This window comes from Salmo trutta, chromosome 22 (assembly GCF_901001165.1).
Source record: "Salmo trutta chromosome 22, fSalTru1.1, whole genome shotgun sequence".
Lineage (NCBI taxonomy): Eukaryota > Metazoa > Chordata > Actinopteri > Salmoniformes > Salmonidae > Salmo > Salmo trutta.
Window position 1 is genome coordinate 51,994,483 of NC_042978.1, and position 22,134 is coordinate 52,016,616.

A 22,134-nucleotide genomic window follows, 5' to 3' on the forward strand; every position below is an offset into this window, starting at 1 on the left:
AAACTAGTCCTGTATTAAACTAGTCCTGTATTACAGTAGTGACTGGGTCTTTACTAGTCCTGTATTACAGTAGTACACTGGGTCTTTACTAGTCCTCTATTACAGTAGTGTACTGGGTCTTTACTAGTCCTGTAGTGCACTGGGTCTTTACTAGTCCTGTATTACAGTAGTGTACTGGGTCTTTACTAGTCCTGTATTACAGTAGTGCACTGGGTCTTTACTAGTCCTGTATTACAGTAGTGCACTGGGTCTTTACTAGTCCTGTATTACAGTGGTGTACTGGGTCTTTACTAGTCCTGTATTACAGTAGTGTACTGGGTCTTTACTAGTCCTGTATTACAGTAGTGTACTGGGTCTTTACTAGTCCTGTATTACAGTAGTGTACTGGGCCTTTACTAGTCCTGTATTACAGTAGTGTACTGGGTCTTTACTAGTCCTGTATTACAGTAGTGTACTGGGTCTTTATTAGTCCTGTATTACAGTAGTGTACTGGGTCTTTACTAGTCCTGTATTACAGTAGTGTACTGGGTCTTTACTAGTCCTGTATTACAGTAGTGTACTGGGCCTTTACTAGTCCTGTATTACAGTAGTGACTGGGTCTTTACTAGTCCTGTATTACAGTAGTGTACTGGGCCTTTACTAGTCCTGTATTACAGTAGTGTACTGGGTCTTTACTAGTCCTGTATTACAGTAGTGTACTGGGTCTTTACTAGTCCTGTATTACAGTAGTGTACTGGGTCTTTACTAGTCCTGTATTACAGTAGTGTACTGGGTCTTTACTAGTCCTGTATTACAGTAGTGTACTGGGTCTTTACTAGTCCTGTATTACAGTAGTGTACTAGTCCTGTATTACAGTAGTGTACTGGGTCTTTACTAGTCCTGTATTAAACTAGTCCTGTATTACAGTAGACCTGTATTAAACTAGTCCTGTATTAAACTAGTCCTGTATTACAGTAGTGACTGGGTCTTTACTAGTCCTGTATTACAGTAGTGTACTGGGTCTTTACTAGTCCTGTATTACAGTAGTGTACTGGGTCTTTACTAGTCCTGTATTAAACTAGTCCTGTATTACAGTAGTGTACTGGGCCTTTACTAGTCCTGTATTACAGTAGTGACTGGGTCTTTACTAGTCCTGTATTACAGTAGTGTACTAGTCCTGTATTACAGTAGTGTACTGGGTCTTTACTAGTCCTGTATTAAACTAGTCCTGTATTACAGTAGTGTACTGGGCCTTTACTAGTCCTGTATTACAGTAGTGACTGGGTCTTTACTAGTCCTGTATTACAGTAGTGTACTAGTCCTGTATTACAGTAGTGTACTGGGTCTTTACTAGTCCTGTATTACAGTAGTCCTGTATTAAACTAGTCCTGTATTAAACTAGTCCTGTATTAAACTAGTCCTGTATTACAGTAGTGACTGGGTCTTTACTAGTCCTGTATTACAGTAGTGTACTGGGTCTTTACTAGTCCTGTATTACAGTAGTGTACTGGGTCTTTACTAGTCCTGTATTACAGTAGTGTACTGGGTCTTTACTAGTCCTGTATTACAGTAGTGTACTGGGTCTTTACTAGTCCTGTATTAAACTAGTCCTGTATTACAGTAGTGTACTGGGTCTTTACTAGTCCTGTATTACAGTAGTGACTGGGTCTTTACTAGTCCTGTATTACAGTAGTGTACTGGGTCTTTACTAGTCCTGTATTAAACTAGTCCTGTATTACAGTAGTGTACTGGGTCTTTACTAGTCCTGTATTACAGTAGTGTACTGGGTCTTTACTAGTCCTGTATTAAACTAGTCCTGTATTACAGTAGTGTACTGGGTCTTTACTAGTCCTGTATTACAGTAGTGACTGGGTCTTTACTAGTCCTGTATTACAGTAGTGTACTGGGTCTTTACTAGTCCTGTAGTGCACTGGGTCTTTACTAGTCCTGTATTACAGTAGTGTACTGGGTCTTTACTAGTCCTGTATTACAGTAGTGTACTGGGTCTTTACTAGTCCTGTATTACAGTAGTGACTGGGTCTTTACTAGTCCTGTATTACAGTAGTGACTGGGTCTTTACTAGTCCTGTATTACAGTAGTGTACTGGGTCTTTACTAGTCCTGTATTACAGTAGTGTACTGGGTCTTTACTAGTCATGTATTACAGTAGTGTACTGGGTCTTTACTAGTCCTGTATTACAGTAGTGTACTGGGTCTTTACTAGTCCTGTATTACAGTAGTGTACTGGGTCTTTACTAGTCCTGTATTACAGTAGTGTACTGGGTCTTTACTAGTCCTGTATTACAGTAGTGTACTGGGCCTTTACTAGTCCTGTATTACAGTAGTGTACTGGGTCTTTACTAGTCCTGTATTACAGTAGTGTACTGGGTCTTTGCAACAATTTCAATGATTACACTGAGTCACAGTTCATATAATGAAATCAGTCAGTAGTCCCAAATCAGTCAGAATGAGTTTTTCCCCCCACAAAAAGGGGTTTATGACAGACAGAAATACTCCTCAGTTTCATCAGCTGTCCAGGTGGCTGTTCTCAGACGATCCCGCAGGTGACTTGCCGGATGTGGAGGTCCTGGGCTGGCGTGGTTACACGTGGTCTAATGGATAATGGATGTCCGGGTGGCTGTTCTCAGATGATCCCGCAGGTGAAGAAGCCGGATGTGGAGGTCCTGGGTTGGCGTGGTTACATGTGGTCTGTGGTTGTGAGGCCGGTTGGACGTACTGCCAAATTCTCTAAAACGTTGTTGGAGGCGGTTTATGGCAGAAAAATGAGCATAACATTTTCTGGTAACAGCTCTGGTGGACATTGCTGCAGTCAGCACGCTCCCTTAACCCTTGAGACATCTGTGGCATTGCGTTGTGCGACAAATCTACCTATTTTATTTATTGTCCCCCAGCACAAGGTGCACCTGTGTAATGATCATGCTGTTTAATCAGCTTCTTGATATGCCACACCTATCAGGTGGATGGATTTTCTTGGTAAAGGAGAAATGCTCACTAACAGGGATGTGCGTATGGAACATTTCTGGGATATTTTATTTCAGCTCATGAAACGGTCCTCTCATTACAACTCAGGAAACTATGCAGTTTATTAGGCGACAAATGAAACTAGTGATGAACTTCACAAGGTGGTGAAAGTGCACGTTGATCTCTTGATGCTCCTTTTCCAATAAATATTGAGGTTCTGATTCTGGTGACATGGTGATCCATGCTCTCATCCATAATAATGTCATCATGTAGACCAGCCTGTCCACACTGTATCTGTTGGCTGGAAAGCATGAGCCAAGACCAGCGTTGGCACATTCTCTATTTAACGCAGCGGTTTTTGTTGTCAAAACAATCGGTACAGTTGAAAATGCAATGGAAACACATTGAACTTTCGATTTTTATTTGGTACATGAAAACTTAAGCGAAAAAAAGTACATTTTGTGCGAACTACATCATCCCACGCTGGTTTTTTATCTGCAACAAGTCTGTTTTGGTGGGAACAACAATTAATTAGGATTTTTGAATATTCACATGAAAATCTGTCGCCAAATGGATGGAAATCTAGCTAGTGTCGTTCATTTGAAGAAAGTTGCGCAAATAAATCTGCATTTACGAGATGAAAGTCAGACAAGTTGGAACATGATCACTGCCTGGAAGTTAGTTCCTTTACAAGCATTTCACTTCACCTGCAATAACATCTGCTAGATACGTGTATGTGACCAATAAAATTAGATTTGATTTGGCGTTGGGTGTCACGGCCGCACATCGCCTAAAGGCTGGCAGATGGCGATATTCCGTCATTTTGTTCTTACCGTCCAAAAGGCAATGAATGGAGTCGGCTATGCACTCCTAAACCCCTTGGACCGGTTCATACATAAAAACCTTCTCCATTCAGGCTGCAAAGGTTTCGATTTCCTCCTTAACTCGATTTAATGGCGAGAAGGCAGAAGAAGAAGAAGAAAAAAAACACTGGGAAAATATGCGTACTTTCTTTACGAAACGCCATTCTCCATCACCATGCTATGGTGGCTAATGCCACTTCCTGACATTGGGTAAACAACAGACTTGTGCGATCTGATTGGCTGAACACGATACGCAACATCCGGGACTACCATTTATCCACTCTAGCATGAGAATGGCGTTTCAACAATGTCTGCTGATGTGCAACAGAAGGGGAACTTCTCCTTTGAGCTGTCCCAAGTCGACCCCCGTTGCTAAGAGGTGTGAAGTAAGTGTTCCTCGGGACAGCAGGGAGGATTAGGGCAGGAGCACAGAGGGAGATGAGACCCACTTCCTATGTCACTCTAGAGGGGTGTTCCCTGAGCCCCCGTTCATTGGCTGAACAATGACACAGCCCGGACCTTGAGGGTACAGTCCGGACTGTGAGCGCCCCTCTCTAGAACTTCACTAGTATCCTCAACATCTGTCAGGATACCCGACTCCTCAACATCTCTCAGGATACCAGACTCCTCAACATCTGTCAGGATACCAGACTCCTCAACATCTGTCAGGATACCAGACTCCTCAACATCTGTCAGGATACCAGACTCCTCAACATCTGTCAGGATACCAGACTCCTCAACATCTGTCAGGATACCAGACTCCTCAACATCTGTCAGGATACCAGACTCCTCAACATCTGTCAGGATACCAGACTCCTCAACATCTGTCAGGATACCAGACTCCTCAACATCTCTCAGGATACCAGACTCCTCAACATCTGTCAGGATACCAGACTCCTCAACATCTGTCAGGATACCAGACTCCTCAACATCTGTCAGGATACCAGACTCCTCAACATCTCTCAAGATACCAGACTCCTCAACATCTCTCAGGATACCAGACTCCTCAACATCGCTCAGGATACCAGACTCCTCAACATCTCTCAGGATACCAGACTCCTCAACATCTGTCAGGATACCAGACTCCCTCAGGATACCAGACTCCTCAACATCTGTCAGGATACCAGACTCCTCAACAACTCTCAGGATACCAGACTCCTCAACATCTGTCAGGATACCAGACTCCCTCAGGATACCAGACTCCTCAACATCTGTCAGGATACCAGACTCCTCAACATCTGTCAGGATACTAGACTCCTCAACATCTCTCAGGATACCAGACTCCTCAACATCTGTCAGGATACCAGACTCCCTCAGGATACCAGACTCCTCAACATCTGTCAGGATACCAGACTCCTCAACATCTGTCAGGATACCAGACTCCCTCAGGATACCAGACTCCTCAACATCTCTCAGGATACCAGACTCCTCAACATCTGTCAGGATACCAGACTCCCTCAGGATAACAGACTCCTCAACATCTGTCAGGATACCACACTCCTCAACATCTCTCAGGATACCAGACTCCTCAACATCTCTCAGGATACCAGACTCCTCAACATCTCTCAGGATATCAGACTCCTCAACATCTGTCAGGTTACCAGACTCAACATCTGTCAGGATACCAGACTCCTCAACATCGCTCAGGATACCAGACTCCTCAACATCTCTCAGGATACCAGACTCCTCAACAACTCTCAGGATACCAGACTCCTCAACATCTGTCAGGATACCAGACTCCCTCAGGATACCAGACTCCTCAACATCTGTCAGGATACCAGACTCCTCAACATCTGTCAGGATACCAGACTCCTCATCATCTCTCAGGAAACCAGACTCCTCAACATCTCTCAGGATACCAGACTCCTCAACATCTGTCAGGATACCAGACTCCCTCAGGTTACCAGACTCCTAAACATCTGTCAGGATACCAGACTCCTCAACATCTCTCAGGATACCAGACTCCTCAACATCTGTCAGGATACCAGGCTCCTCAACATCTCTCAGGATACCAGACTCCCTCAGGATACCAGACTCCTCAACACATCTCAGGATACCAGACTCCTCAACATCTCTCAGGATACCAGACTCCTCAACACCTCTCAGGATACCAGACTCCTCAACATCTGTCAGGATACCAGACTCCTCAGCATCTGTCAGGATACCAGACCCCTCAACACCTCTCAGGATACCAGACTCCTCAACATCTGTCAGGATACCAGACTCCTCAACACCTCTCAGGATACCAGACTCCTCAACACCTCTCAGGATACCAGACTCCTCAACATCTGTCAGGATACCAGACTCCTCAACACATCTCAGGATACCAGACTCCTCAACATCTGTCAGGATACCAGACTCCTCAGCATCTGTCAGGATACCAGACTCCTCAACACCTCTCAGGATACCAGACTCCTCAACATCTGTCAGGATACCAGACTCCCTCAGGTTACCAGACTCCTAAACATCTGTCAGGATACCAGACTCCTCAACATCTCTCAGGATACCAGACTCCTCAACATCTGTCAGGATACCAGGCTCCTCAACATCTCTCAGGATACCAGACTCCCTCAGGATACCAGACTCCTCAACACATCTCAGGATACCAGACTCCTCAACATCTCTCAGGATACCAGACTCCTCAACACCTCTCAGGATACCAGACTCCTCAACATCTGTCAGGATACCAGACTCCTCAGCATCTGTCAGGATACCAGACCCCTCAACACCTCTCAGGATACCAGACTCCTCAACATCTGTCAGGATACCAGACTCCTCAACACCTCTCAGGATACCAGACTCCTCAACACCTCTCAGGATACCAGACTCCTCAACATCTGTCAGGATACCAGACTCCTCAACACATCTCAGGATACCAGACTCCTCAACATCTGTCAGGATACCAGACTCCTCAGCATCTGTCAGGATACCAGACTCCTCAACACCTCTCAGGATACCAGACTCCTCAACATCTGTCAGGATACCAGACTCCTCAACATATGTCAGGATACCAGACTCCTCAACATCTGTCAGGATACCAGACTCCCTCAGGATACCAGACTCCTCAACATCTGTCAGGATACCAGACTCCTCAACATCTGTCAGGATACCAGACTCCTCAACATCTCTCAGGATATCAGACTCCTCAACATCTGTCAGGATATCAGACTCCTCAAAATCTCTCAGGATACCAGACTCCTCAACATCTCTCAGGATACCAGACTCCTCAACATCTCTCAAGATACCAGACTCCTCAACATCTGTCAGGATACCAGACTCCTCAACATCGCTCAGGATACCAGACTCCTCAACATCTGTCAGGATACCAGACTCCCTCAGGATACCAGACTCCTCAACATCTGTCAGGATACCAGACTCCTCAACATCTGTCAGGATACCAGACTCCCTCAGGATACCAGACTCCTCAACATCTGTCAGGATACCAGACTCCTCAACATCTGTCAGGATACCAGACTCCTCAACATCTCTCAGGATACCAGACTCCTCAACATCTGTCAGGATACCAGATTCCCTCAGGATACCAGACTCCTCAACATCTGTCAGGATACCAGACTCCTCAACATCTGTCAGGATACCAGACTCCTCAACATCTCTCAGGATACCAGACTCCTCAACATCTCTCAGGATACCAGACTCCTCAACATCTCTCAGGATACCAGACTCCTCAACATCTCTCAGGCTACCAGACTCCTCAACATCTGTCAGGATCCCAGACTCCTCAACATCTGTAGGATACCAGACTCCTCAACATCTCTCAGGATACCAGACTCCTAAACATCTGTCAGGATACCAGACTCCTCAACATCTCTCAGGATACCAGACTCCTCAACATCTGTCAGGATACCAGACTCCTAAACATCTGTCAGGATACCAGACTCCTCAACATCTGTCAGGATACCAGACTCCTCAACATCTGTCAGGATACCAGACTCCTCAACATCTGTCAGGATACCAGACTCCTCAACATCTGAATGGGTGAGGGCAGACGGATAGTTGGCGTCTGAACGGGTGAGGGCAGACGGATAGTTGGCTTCTGAACGGTTAGGGCAGACGGATAGTTGGCGTCTGAACGGGTGAGGGCAGACGGATAGTTGGCGTCTGAACGGTTAGGGCAGACGGATAGTTGGCGTCTGAACGGGTGAGGGCAGACGGATAGTTGGCGTCTGAACGGTTAGGGCAGACGGATAGTTGGCGTCTGAACGGGTGAGGGCAGACGGATAGTTGGCGTCTGAACAGGTGAGGGCAGACGGATAGTTGGCGTCTGAACGGGTGAGGGCAGACGGATAGTTGGCGTCTGAACGGGTTAGGGCAGACGGAGAGTTAGCGACTGAACGGTTAGGGCAGACGGATAGTTGGCGTCTGAACGGGTGAGGGCAGACGGATAGTTAGCGTCTGAACGGGTGAGGGCAGACAGATAGTTAGCGTCTGAACGGGTGAGGGCAGACGGATAGTTGGCGTCTGAAAGGGTGAGGGCAGACGGATAGTTGGCGTCTGAACGGGTGAGGGCAGACGGATAGTTGGCGTCTGAACGGGTTAGGGCAGACGGATAGTTGGCGTCTGAACGGGTGAGGGCAGACGGATAGTTGGCGTCTGAACGGATTAGGGCAGACGGATAGTTAGCGTCTGAACGGGTTAGGGCAGACGGATAATTAGCATCTGAATGGGTGAGGGCAGCTACCCCCTTCTACATGCATTATATTATTTTACTAATACACTAAGTACCTATAAAGAGGTTGTGAATATCAGTAATGCTTGTAGAGCGTGTTCTCAGTAATGCTTGAAGAGCGTGTTCTCAGTAATGCTTGTAGAGCGTGTTCTCAGTAATGCTTGTAGAGCGTGTTCTCAGTAATGCTTGTAGAGCGTGTTCTCAGTAATGCTTGTAGAGCGTGTTCTTAGTAATGCTTGTAGAGCGTGTTCTCAGGTAAAAGACAACTGGACCCTTGTGACATCCTGACGTCACCACATTGAAGTTGAACATTTAAACCATTATGGTTAGGGAAACGGTTAGGGAAACGGTTAGGGTTAGGGAAACGGTTAGGGAAACGGTTAAGGTTAGGGAAACGGTTAGGGAAACGGTTAGGGTTAAGGTTAGGGAAACGGTTAGGGAAACGGTTAGGGTTAGGGAAACGGTTAGGGTTAGGGAAATGGTTAGGGTTAGGGAAACGGTTAGGGTTAGGGAAACGGTTAAGGAAACGGTTAGGGTTAGGGAAACGGTTAGGGTTAGGGAAACGGTTAGGGTTAAGGTTAGGGAAACGGTTAGGGAAACGGTTAAGGTTAGGGAAACGGTTAGGGTTAGGGAAACGGTTAAGGAAACGGTTAGGGTTAGGGAAACGGTTAGGGAAACGGTTAGGGTTAAGGTTAGGGAAACGGTTAAGGTTAGGGAAACGGTTAAGGAAACGGTTAGGGTTAAGGTTAGGGAAACGGTTAGGGTTAGGGAAACTGTTAGGGAAACGGTTAAGGTTAGGGAAACGGTCAGGGTTAGGGAAACGGTCAGGGTTAGGGAAACGGTTAGGGTTAGGGAAACGGTTAGGGTAATTCATATCTCAATCGTCTCAAGGCTTGAAAATCCTTCTTTAACCTGTCTCCTCACCTTCAGCTACACTGATTGTCGTGGATTTAACAAGTGACATCAATAAGAGATCATAACTTTCACCTGGATTCACCTGGTCAGTCTATGTCATGGGAAGAGCAGGTGTTCTTAAGCTTTTGTATACCCAGTGTATATTCACATTGTTTCGGTAGAAATATTTTAAATTCACCCTTTATTCAAAAAGGGGAAAAATAAAATAAATTATATAAGACAATAATAATATTACCAAGGTTTCAAATAACTTGTCAGTTACAGCTTTATTTTCCATGTTCTCTCTCTGACTTTGGTCATGATACATCTCTCTGTGGGAAGAATGTCAGAGTCACATTGTTTTATTCTGTAGCACTGCCTCAAACATCCACACATCCACTACATATGATGGCATTACCTGCCTTCTGCAAAATAAAAAAGATGACAGCATGAAAAAAAATGATTTAAAATAATTGTAGATTTTCTGAGTTCTACAAGTTGGGGGAAACAATCACGTAAAAATAAAAGCGGTACATTGAGAATTATTCTGAATTAGGCCATGAATCATTTTAGGTCTAAATGTTCACGTCAGCATTGCATTAACATTTACTTAAGAGAAATATCACATGCTGTACAGAATATATAAAAAAGAAAAAAAAAAAAAACGGACAATCCCCCAAAATGAAACACTCCTTTAGGACCCTAAACGTCACCCTTATCCCCCACTACTTTAGGACCCTAAACGTCACCCTTATCCCCCACTACTTTAGGACCCTAACGTCACCCTTATCCCCCACTACTTTAGGACCCTAACGTCACCTTTATCCCCCACTACTTTAGGACCCTAACGTCACCTTTATCCCCCACTACTTTAGGACCCTAACGTCACCTTTATCCCCCACTACTTTAGGACCCTAAACTTCACCTTTATCCCCCACTACTTTAGGACCCTAACGTCACCCTTATCCCCCACTACTTTAGGACCCTAACGTCACCTTTATCCCCCACTACTTTAGGACCCTAACGTCACCTTTATCCCCCACTACTTTAGGACCCTAACGTCACCTTTATCCCCCACTACTTTAGGACCCTAACGTCACCTTTATCCCACACTACTTTAGGACCCTAACGTCACCCTTATCCCCCACTACTTTAGGACCCTAACGTCACCTTTATCCCACACTACTTTAGGACCCTAAACTTCACCTTTATCCCCCACTACTTTAGGACCCTAAACGTCACCCTTATCCCCCACTACTTTAGGACCCTAACGTCACCCTTATCCCCCACTACTTTAGGACCCTAACGTCACCTTTATCCCCCACTACTTTAGGACCCTAAACTTCACCTTTATCCCCCACATCGTCATCTCCAGCATTACACCAAAACACAGACATCCATCATTATACATACACATTTTAACTAATATTTTAATCCTTCATTTAAATTTGCCATTCAATGATAATGTTACATCATCTTGAGGATATGTAAGTGTCCGCACAGAAACGTGTTAGAGAACAGCAACAAAACGAATGAACAGTCCATTGGAAACTGTATTCCGTTCTCAGTGTGCACAGCCAACATACAACGTTAATTACCTTAAATACTTCACCAATATGGATTAGTCAATGAGAATGAGAAGTCTATTGAAAGAATCTCCCCTTTTGATTTTACAAGGTTTGAATTATTTCTGGGTGGATACCTGGTTTCACGTGGCCATTCACATGTTTCTGATAACAGACCAGACATTGGAGGTACAGGAAGGATCATGGGTTAAACTAAATACCAAGAAATGAGAGGGGTGTGTGGGTCGAACTAAGTGCTTTGAGGAAGAAGGGGTGTGTGGGTTAAGACCATTAATTATCCAGATGCTGTCCTGGGGGGAAGGGGGCAGGACAGAGTTTGGGAATCTCTGATGTATGGTCACAGATCAAGTTTGTCTTTTTTTATTATTATTTATCCAGCATGTCTACAAAACCAAAATGACAAACATCTGCAGTTATAATACAAATCGGGTTCAGCAGTGAAGAGTGGGAGGGTCTTGGGTTGGGTCGGGTGGGTCATGTGACAGGGTAGTTACAGTGTGGGTGGCTTCAGCCCGTACTTCCTGGCTACCTCGGTCTGGGCGTATGCTGCGTCACACAGTGAGTAGAGGTGGGCCATCTCCATCTCGGACTTGGCCAGGTTGATGGCCTTTTTGAACATGTCTATTGCCTTGTCCAGGTTGCCCCTGGGAAGGAGAGAGAGATGTTAATAAATTATTATTTTAACGCGTTTTATACACGGTGGACAAAAACATTAAGAACACCTTTCTAAATGATTGCTTCCTGTTTGGGGTTTTAGGCTGGGTTTCTGTACAGCACTTTGAGATATCAGCTGAGGGAGAGAGAGAGATGTTAATAAATTATTATGCACCTGCATTACTTGCTGTTTGGGGGTTTTAGGCTGATTATTATTATTTGACCATGCTGGTCATTTATGAACATTTGAACATCTAGGCCATGTGCTGTTATAATCTCCACCCGGCACAGCCAGAAGAGGACTGGCCACCCCTCATAGCCTGGTTCCTCTCTAGGTTTCTTCCTAGGTTCTGGCCTTTCTAGGGAGTTTTTCCTAGCCACCCCCTCATAGGTTTCTTCCTAGGTTTTGGCCTTTCTAGGGAGTTTTTCCTAGCCACCGTGCTTCTACACCTGCATTGCTTGCTGTTTGGGGTTTTAGGCTGGGTTTCTGTACAGCACTTTGAGATTTCAGCTGATGTAAGAAGGGCTTTATAAATACATTTGATTTTATTTTATTATTTTAACGTGTTTTATACACTGTGGACAAAACATTAAGAACACCTTTCTAAATGATTGAGTTGCACCCCCTTCTGCCCTAAGAACAGCCTCGATTCGTCAGGCTCCTGGACTCTACAAGGTGTCGAAAACGTTCCCCAGGGATGCTGGCCCATGTTGACTCCAATGCTTCCCACAGTTGTGTCAAGTTGTCTGGATGCCCTTTGGGTGGTGGACCATTCTGGATACACACAGGAAACTGTTGAGCGTGAAAAAACCCAGCAGCGTTGCAGTTCTTGACACAAACCGGTGAGCCTGGCACCTACTACCATACCCCCCCGTTCAAAGACAGTTTTGTCTTGCCCATTCACCCTCTGAATGGCACACACACATACACAATCCATATCTCAAGGCTTAAAAATCATTATTTAACCCGTCTCCTCCCCTTCATCTACACTGATTGAAGTGGATTTAACAGGTGAACATCAATAAGGGATCATAGCTTCCACCTGGATTCACCTGATCCGTCTAATGCTTTGTCCACCCAGTGTATATTGTAATGTGCATCGGCATATAAAACCTAAACATCAGTTATCTCGTGCCTTTTAAACCAAACTCCAAAGTCTGTGTTAATTGTTTATTACTGGACGATATTTAAAAAATGATTGAGCTTAACCTTTGAACTTCGATAGTTCCCATGGTTTCGTAGGCAAAGTCACATTTATTGTCAATCTCGATGGCCTTGCTGATGAGGTCCAGGCCCAGGTCCAAGTCCTGCTTCCACTGGAGCTGCAATAACCTGAATACAAAAGAGAGGAATTGACAACTGGCTGGGCCCCACACAGAACGTCTGCTGTAGCGTTGTCCGACTAACTCACCCCTTGTGGACGTGCGTTGTCCGACTAACTCACCCCTTGTGGACGTGTGTTGTAGCGTTGTCCGACTAACTCACCCCTTGTGGACGTGTGTTGTAGCGTTGTCCGACTAACTCACCCCTTGTGGACGTGCGTTGTCCGACTAACTCACCCCTTGTGGACGTGCGTTGTCCGACTAACTCACCCCTTGTGGACGTGCGTTGTCCGACTAACTCACCCCTTGTGGACGTGTGTTGTAGCGTTGTCCGACTAACTCACTCCTTGTGGACGTGCGTTGTAGCGTTGTCCGACTAACTCACCCCTTGTGGACGTGTGTTGTAGCGTTGTCCGACTAACTCACCCCTTGTGGACGTGTGTTGTAGCGTTGTCCGACTAACTCACCCCTTGTGGACGTGTGTTGTAGCATTGTCCGACTAACTCACCCCTTGTGGACGTGCGTTGTCCGACTAACTCACCCCTTGTGGACGTGCGTTGTAGCGTTGTCCGACTAACTCACCCCTTGTGGACGTGTGTTGTAGCGTTGTCCGACTAACTCACCCCTTGTGGACGTGCGTTGTCCGACTAACTCACCCCTTGTGGACGTGCGTTGTCCGACTAACTCACCCCTTGTGGACGTGCGTTGTCCGACAAACTCACCCCTTGTGGACGTGCGTTGTCCGACTAACTCACCCCTTGTGGACGTGTGTTGTAGCGTTGTCCGACTAACTCACCCCTTGTGGACATGCGTTGTAGCGTTGTCCGACTAACTCACCCCTTGTGGACGTGTGTTGTAGCGTTGTCCGACTAACTCACCCCTTGTGGACGTGTGTTGTAGCGTTGTCCGACTAACTCACCCCTTGTGGACGTGCGTTGTCCGACTAACTCACCCCTTGTGGACGTGTGTTGTAGCGTTGTCCGACTAACTCACCCCTTGTGGACGTGCGTTGTAGCGTTGTCCGACTAACTCACCCCTTGTGGACGTGTGTTGTAGCGTTGTCCGACTAACTCACCCCTTGTGGACGTGTGTTGTAGCGTTGTCCGACTAACTCACCCCTTGTGGACGTATGTTGTAGCGTTGTCTGGCTCCAGGTCTATACACTTGTTGTACATCTGATCCGCCTTGCCAAACTGCTGCTGGTCAGTCAAAGCCTGAACGCAGAGAGACAAAGGAGAAATGGTTCAGGGTGATTCACATACTCCAGCTCGTTTTGAGACAACCAGACACGATGTACCGCAAGTGAGACGTCAGGGTTACGTTAGTGTGCCAGACAGGCGAGACGTTTACCTGAGCGTACAAGGCGTACCCCTCGGCACACTTAGGGAATCTCCTGATGACGTCCTCGAAGCCGTCCATGGCCGTCTGCACCTGGGACTGGCTGTTGCCAGTGTACGCCTGTCTGTACTGGAGGGAAATTAGCACGAGAGACTCACAGACTAGCTGGTTAAACTATAATCAGCACACATTTAGTATACGCCATACTGCACCAACCATACTGCACCATACTGCACCAAACTTAGAGAGCTATACTCCATACTGCACCAACCTGAGCTAGGTATCCCATTTCCGATTACGGGCTCAAAATGGCCAGAAACCTAGTTTCAAACTTCTGAACGTTAGCATAGTTTACTGCAGGATATTTGGAATATGAAACAACTGAAATCGGCCTATATGAGCTTGTTGCAGATCTCTAACCCTGACCTCATTCGCCAGGCCAGACCTCATCCGCCAGGCCAGGCCTCATCCGCCAGACCAGGCCAGACCTCATCCGCCAGGCCAGGCCTCATCCGCCAGGCCAGGCCAGACCTCATCCGCCAGGCCAGGCCAGACCTCATCCGCCAGGCCAGGCCAGACCTCATCCGCCAGGCCAGGCCAGACCTCGTATTGTCCAAACACTGTGTAGAGTGTATTGCCCTAACACTGTATTGTCCTAACACTGTATTGTCCTAACACTGTATTGTCCTAACACTGTGTAGAGCATATTGTCCTAACACTGTGTAGAGCGTATTGTCCTAACACTGTGTAGAGCGTATTGTCCTAACACTGTGTAGAGCGTATTGTCCTAACACTGTGTAGAGCGTATTGTCCTAACACTGTGTAGAGCGTATTGTCCCAACACTGTATTGTCCTAACACTGTGTAGAGCGTATTGTCCTAACACTGTGTAGAGCGTATTGTCCTAACACTGTATTGTCCTAACACTGTGTAGAGTGTATTGTCCTAACACTGTGTAGAGCGTATTGTCCTAACACCGTGTAGAGCGTGTTGTCCTAACACCGTGTAGAGCGTATTGTCCTAACACCGTGTAGAGCGTATTGTCCTAACACTGTGTAGAGCATATTGTCCTAACACTGTATTGTCCTAACACTGTGTAGAGTGTATTGTCCTAACACTGTATTGTCCTAACACTGTGTAGAGCGTATTGTCCTAACACTGTATTGTCCTAACACCGTGTAGAGTGTATTGTCCTAACACTGTGTAGAGCGTATTGTCCTAACACTGTGTAGAGCGTATTGTCCCAACACTGTATTGTCCTAACACTGTGTAGAGCGTATTGTCCTAACACTGTGTAGAGCGTATTGTCCTAACACTGTCTAGAGCGTATTGTCCTAACACCGTGTAGAGCGTATTGTCCTAACACCGTGTAGAGCGTATTGTCCTAACACTGTGTAGAGCACATTGTCCTAACACTGTATTGTCCTAACACTGTGTAGAGTGTATTGTCCTAACACTGTATTGTCCTAACACTGTGTAGAGCGTATTGTCCTAACACCGTGTAGAGCGTATTGTCCTAACACTGTGTAGAGCGTATTGTCCTAACACTGTGTAGAGCGTATTGTCCTAACACTGTATTGTCCTAACACTGTGTAGAGCGTATTGTCCTAACACTGTGTAGAGCGTATTGTCCTAACACTGTATTGTCCTAACACTGTATTGTCCTAACACTGTGTAGATCATATTGTTCTAACACTGTGTAGAGCGTATTGTCCTAACACTGTATTGTCCTAACACTGTGTAGAGCATATTGTTCTAACACTGTGTAGAGCGTATTGTCCTAACACTGTATTGTCCTAACACTGTGTAGAGCGTATTGTCCTAACACTGTGTAGAGCGTATTGTCCTAACACTGTGTAGAGCGTATTGTCCTAACACTGTGTAGAGCGTATTGTCCTAACACCGTGTAGAGCGTATTGTCCTAACACTGTATTGTCCTAACACCGTGTTGAGCGTATTGTCCTAACACCATGTAAAGCATATTGTCCTAACACTGTGTAGAGCGTATTGTCCTAACACTGTATTGTCCTAACACTGTGTAGACCGTATTGTCCTAACACTGTGTAGAGCGTATTGTCCCAACACTGTATTGTCCTAACACTGTGTAGAGCGTATTGTCCTAACACTGTGTAGAGCGTATTGTCCTAACACTGTTTTGTCCTAACACTGTGTAGAGCGTATTGTCCTAACACTGTATTGTCCTAACACTGTATTGTCCTAACACCGTGTAGAGCGTATTGTCCTAACACTGTATTGTCCTAACACTGTATTGTCCTAACACCGTGTAGAGCGTATTGTCCTAACACTGTGTAGAGCGTATTGTCCTAACACTGTATTGTCCTAACACTGTATTGTCCTAACACCGTGTAGAGCGTATTGTCCTAACACTGTATTGTCCTAACACTGTATTGTCCTAACACTGTATTGTCCTAACACCGTGTAGAGCGTATTGTCCTAACACTGTGTAGAGCGTATTGTCCTAACACTGTATTGTCCTAACACTGTGTAGAGCGTATTGTCCTAACACTGTGTAGAGCGTATTGTCCTAACACTGTATTGTCCTAACACCGTGTAGAGCGTATTGTCCTAACACTGTGTAGAGCGTATTGTCCTAACACTGTGTAGAGCGTATTGTCCTAACACTGTATTGTCCTAACACCGTGTAGAGCGTATTGTCCTAACACTGTGTAGAGCGTGTTGTCCTAACACCGTGTAGAGCGTATTGTCCTAACACTGTGTAGAGCGTATTGTCCTAACACTGTGTAGAGCGTATTATCCTAACACTGTATTGTCCTAACACTGTATTGTCCTAACACAGTATTGTCCTAACACTGTATTGTCCTAACACTGTGTAGAGCGTATTGTCCTAACACTGTGTAGAGCGTATTGTCCCAACACTGTATTGTCCTAACACTGTGTAGAGCGTATTGTCCTAACACTGTGTAGAGCATATTGTCCTAACACTGTGTAGAGCGTATTGTCCTAACACTGTGTAGAGCGTATTGTCCTAACACTGTGTAGAGCGTATTGTCCTAACACTGTATTGTCCTAACACTGTGTAGAGCGTATTGTCCTAACACTGTGTAGAGCGTATTGTCCTAACACTGTATTGTCCTAACACCGTGTAGAGCGTATTGTCCTAACACTGTATTGTCCTAACACTGTATTGTCCTAACACAGCTCTAAACCTCCAGTCTCCTGATCCATACTCACCAGGGCGAAGCATTTCTGAGCCTGTGCCAGAGCAGAGTCAGGTCTAAGCAGGATGCACTCATCAAAGTCTCCGACGGCCTCCTCGACCTGGTCCAGAAGGATCTTTAACTGAAGGGGAAACACTTCAGTCCGTTAGGGTAAACCAATGGCAATCACCAGAGCCCTATGGGGTAGTGCACTACTTTAGACCAGAGCCCTATGGGGTAGGGAACTACTTTAGACCAGAGCCCTATGGGGTAGGGAACTACTTTAGACCAGAGCCCTATGGGGTAGGGAACTACTTTAGACCAGAGCCCTATGGGGTAGGGAACTACTTTAGACCAGAGCCCTATGGGGTAGGGAACTACTTTAGACCAGAGCCCTATGGGGTAGGGAACTACTTTAGACCAGAGCCCTATGGGGTAGGGAACTACTTTAGACCAGAGCCCTATGGGGTAGGGAACTACTTTAGACCAGAGCCCTATGGGGTAGGGCACTACTTTAGACCAGAGCCCTATGGGGTAGTATACTACTTTAGACCAGAGCCCTATGGGTAGGGCCCCAGAGCCCTATGGGTAGGGCCCCAGAGCCCTATGGGTAGGGCCCCAGAGCCCTATGGGTAGGGCCCTACATAAGGAACCATCTGGGCAGGACCATAAGGGAGAGCGATAGAGACAGCCCTACCTGTCCCCGATGGTGGTAGACGTCTGGGCAGGACCATAAGGGAGAGCGATAGAGACAGCCCTACCTGTCCCCGGTGGTGGTAGACGTCTGGGCAGGACCATAAGGGGGAGCGATAGAGACAGCCCTACCTGTCCCCGATGGTGGTAGACGTCTGGGCAGGACCATAAGGGAGAGCGATAGAGACAGCCCTACCTGTCCCCGGTGGTGGTAGACGTCTGGGCAGGACCATAAGGGAGAGCGATAGAGACAGCCCTACCTGTCCCCGATGGTGGTAGACGTCTGGGCAGGGCCATAAGGGAGAGCGATAGAGACAGCCCTACCTGTCCCCGGTGGTGGTAGACGTCTGGGCAGGACAATAAGGGAGAGCGATAGAGACAGCCCTACCTGTCCCCGATGGTGGTAGACGTCTGGGCAGGACCATAAGGGGGAGCGATAGAGACAGCCCTACCTGTCCCCGATGGTGGTAGACATCTGGGCAGGGCCATAAGGGAGAGCGATAGAGACAGCCCTACCTGTCCCCGGTGGTGGTAGACGTCTGGGCAGGGCCATAAGGGAGAGCGATAGAGACAGCCCTACCTGTCCCCGGTGGTGGTAGACGTCTGGGCAGGGCCATAAGGGAGAGCGATAGAGACAGTCCTACCTGTCCCCGGTGGTGGTAGACGTCTGGGCAGGACCATAAGGGAGAGCGATAGAGACAGCCCTACCTGTCCCCGGTGATGGTAGACGTCTGCGTTGCTCGTGTCGATCTCAGCCGCCATGTTGAAGTCCTGTGTTGACATCATAGGCTGCTGCTGCTGCATGTACATACTGCCACGCTTGATCAGAGCATTGGCCCTCAGCTGCAGTACGAGGACAGAGACGGGACAGAGACAGGACAGAGACGGGACAGAGACAGGGTTTCAGTCAGAGCATTGGCCCTCAGCTGCAGTCCCAGGACAGAGACGGGACAAAAACAGGGCTTCAGTCAGAGCATTGGAGCTGCAGTCCCAGGACAGAGGTCTGTTATCAGTACATCTACCTGGTATTACTGGAGCTGCAGTCCCAGGACAGAGGTCTGTTATCAGTACATCTACCTGGTATTACTGGAGCTGCAGTCCCAGGACAGAGGTCTGTTATCAGTACATCTACCTGGTATTACTGGAGCTGCAGTCCCAGGACAGAGGTCTGTTATCAGTACATCTACCTGGTATTACTGGAGCTGCAGTCCCAGGACAGAGGTCTGTTATCAGTACATCTACCTGGTATTACTGGAGCTGCAGTCCCAGGACAGAGGTCTGTTATCAGTACATCTACCTGGTATTATTGGAGCTGCAGTCCCAGGACAGAGGTCTGTTATCAGTACATCTACCTGGTATTACTGGAGCTGCAGTCCCAGGACAGAGGTCTGTTATCAGTACATCTACCTGGTATTACTGGAGCTGCAGTCCCAGGACAGAGGTCTGTTATCAGTACATCTACCTGGTATTACTGGAGCTGCAGTCCCAGGACAGAGGTCTGTTATCAGTACATCTACCTGGTATTACTGGAGCTGCAGTCCCAGGACAGAGGTCTGTTATCAGTACATCTACCTGGTATTACTGGAGCTGCAGTCCCAGGACAGAGGTCTGTTATCAGTACATCTACCTGGTATTACTGGAGCTGCAGTCCCAGGACAGAGGTCTGTTATCAGTACATCTACCTGGTATTATTGGAGCTGCAGTCCCAGGACAGAGGTCTGTTATCAGTACATCTACCTGGTATTACTGGAGCTGCAGTCCCAGGACAGAGGTCTGTTATCAGTACATCTACCTGGTATTACTGGAGCTGCAGTCCCAGGACAGAGGTCTGTTATCAGTACATCTACCTGGTATTACTGGAGCTGCAGTCCCAGGACAGAGGTCTGTTATCAGTACATCTACCTGGTATTACTGGAGCTGCAGTCCCAGGACAGAGGTCTGTTATCAGTACATCTACCTGGTATTACTGGAGCTGCAGTCCCAGGACAGAGGTCTGTTATCAGTACATCTACCTGGTATTACTGGAGCTGCAGTCCCAGGACAGAGGTCTGTTATCAGTACAACTACCTGGTATTATTGGAGCTGCAGTCCCAGGACAGAGGTCTGTTATCAGTACATCTACCTGGTATTACTGGAGCTGCAGTCCCAGGACAGAGGTCTGTTATCAGTACATCTACCTGGTATTACTGGAGCTGCAGTCCCAGGACAGAGGTCTGTTATCAGTACATCTACCTGGTATTACTGGAGCTGCAGTCCCAGGACAGAGGTCTGTTATCAGTACATCTACCTGGTATTACTGGAGCTGCAGTCCCAGGACAGAGGTCTGTTATCAGTACATCTACCTGGTATTACTGGAGCTGCAGTCCCAGGACAGAGGTCTGTTATCAGTACATCTACCTGGTATTACTGGAGCTGCAGTCCCAGGACAGAGGTCTGTTATCAGTACATCTACCTGGTATTACTGGAGCTGCAGTCCCAGGACAGAGGTCTTTTATCAGTACATCTACCTGGTATTACTGGAGCTTATGAAGGGATGTTTAGGGTTGAATGGCAGGAACCAGGTAACACAGATTTACCGCCCAAAACCACTCCCTTTTCCCGGGATAAATAACTTAGAGAAACCCGTAAATTATAATACATTATTTATATGAACAGCACGGCGTGAAATAGAACTGTTAAATTATATGCGATGTCTAAATCTGGCTTCTCTACGGCCTCTGATGATGAATCAACACTCAGGGTAGGTAGACACAGACAGACCATCTCAGGGTAGGTAGGGACAGACAGACAGACAGACCAACTCAAGGTAGGTGGGGACAGACAGACCACCTCAGGGTAGGTGGGGACAGACAGACCACCTCAGGGTAGGTGGGGACAGACAGACAGACCATCTCAGGGTAGGTGGGGACAGATAGACCATCTCAGGGTAGGTAGGGACAGACAGACCATCTCAGGGTAGGTGCGACAGACCATCTCAGGGTAGATGGGGACAGACAGACCATCTCAGGGTAGGTGGGGACAGACAGACAAACCATCAGGGTAGATAGGTGGGGACAGACAGACCACCTCAGGGTAGGTAGACACAGACAGACAGACCACCTCAGGGTAGGTGGGGACAGACAGACAGACCATCTCAGGGTAGGTGGGTGGGGACAGACAGACCCTCTCAGGGTAGGTAGGCACAGACAGACAGACCACCTCACGGTAGGTATGACAGACAGACAGACCACCTCAGGGTAGGTAGGGACAGACAGACCACTCAGGGTAGGTGGGGACAGACAGACCGCCTCAGGGTAGGTGGGGACAGACAGACCACTCAGGGTAGGTAGGGACAGAGACAGACCACCTCAGGGTAGGTAGGGACAGACAGACAGACCACCTCAGGGTAGGTGGGACAGATAGACCATCTCAGGGTAGGTGGGGACAGACAGCCCACTCAGGGTAGGTAGGGTCAGACAGACTACTCAGGGTAGGTATGACAGACAGACAGACAGACCACTCAGGGTAGATAGGGACAGACAGACAGACCACCTCAGGGTAGGTGGGGACAGACAGACCACCTCAGGGTAGGTGAGGACAGACAGACCACCTCAGGGTAGGTAGGGACAGACAGACAGACCACCTCAGGGTAGGTGGGAACAGACAGACCACCTCAGGGTAGGTGGGGACAGACGGACCACCTCATGGTAGGTGGGGACAGACAGACCATCTCAGGGTAGGTGCGACAGACCATCTCAGGGTAGATGGGGACAGACAGACCATCTCAGGGTAGGTGGGGACAGACAGACCATCAGGGTAGATAGGTGGGGACAGACAGACCATCAGGGTAGATAGGTGGGGACAGACAGACCACCTCAGGGTAGGTAGACACAGACAGACAGACCACCTCAGGGTAGGTGGGGACAGACAGACAGACCATCTCAGGGTAGGTGGGTGGGGACAGACAGACCACCTCAGG

General features: G+C 47.3%; 2 protein-coding genes across 4 annotated transcripts in view; one reads left to right on the forward strand and one right to left on the reverse strand.

The window, feature by feature from the left end:
• Nucleotides 1-4,116: 4,116 nt before the first annotated feature.
• On the forward strand, nt 4,117-7,903 carry LOC115157919 (uncharacterized). Its single transcript, XM_029706251.1, has 3 exons — nt 4,117-4,209; nt 4,382-5,419; nt 5,570-7,903. The coding sequence occupies exons 1-3, from the start codon at nt 4,117-4,119 to the stop codon at nt 7,616-7,618; spliced, it is 3,180 nt and encodes a 1,059-aa protein (XP_029562111.1). The 3' UTR covers nt 7,619-7,903.
• A 1,762-nt stretch (nt 7,904-9,665) lies between these two features.
• The window catches only part of LOC115158931 (mitochondrial import receptor subunit TOM70), a 41,915-nt gene continuing 29,446 nt past the window's right edge, over nt 9,666-22,134 (reverse strand). Inside the window, exons 7-13 of one of the 3 annotated variants that reach the window (XR_003868786.1) lie at nt 18,885-19,019; nt 17,518-17,625; nt 14,318-14,434; nt 14,084-14,181; nt 12,855-12,977; nt 10,753-11,634; nt 9,666-10,716 (exon numbers count right to left, since the gene is read on the reverse strand). Coding sequence is in view for 1 of the 3 variants with exons in the window: in XM_029708374.1 (XP_029564234.1) it covers nt 11,481-11,634; nt 12,855-12,977; nt 14,084-14,181; nt 14,318-14,434; nt 17,518-17,625; nt 18,885-19,019 (735 nt within the window). In the remaining 2 variants the exon portion in view is untranslated. Of the gene's footprint in view, nt 11,635-12,854; nt 12,978-14,083; nt 14,182-14,317; nt 14,435-17,517; nt 17,626-18,884; nt 19,020-22,134 lie in introns of all 3 variants that reach the window. The other 2 variants (XR_003868785.1, XM_029708374.1) reach the window with 2 other exon arrangements.

Excerpts from the sequence above, each read along its gene's own strand:
- LOC115157919 (XM_029706251.1), top strand. The coding sequence starts at position 4,117 with ATGGCGTTTCAACAATGTCTGCTGATGTGCAACAGAAGGGGAACTTCT. Across the intron at positions 4,210-4,381 it reads CCGTTGCTAAGAGGTGTGAA|AACTTCACTAGTATCCTCAA; the intron begins GTAAGTGTTCCT and ends GCCCCTCTCTAG. Across the intron at positions 5,420-5,569 it reads GACTCCTCAACATCTGTCAG|GATACCAGACTCCTCAACAT; the intron begins GTTACCAGACTC and ends AGACTCCCTCAG.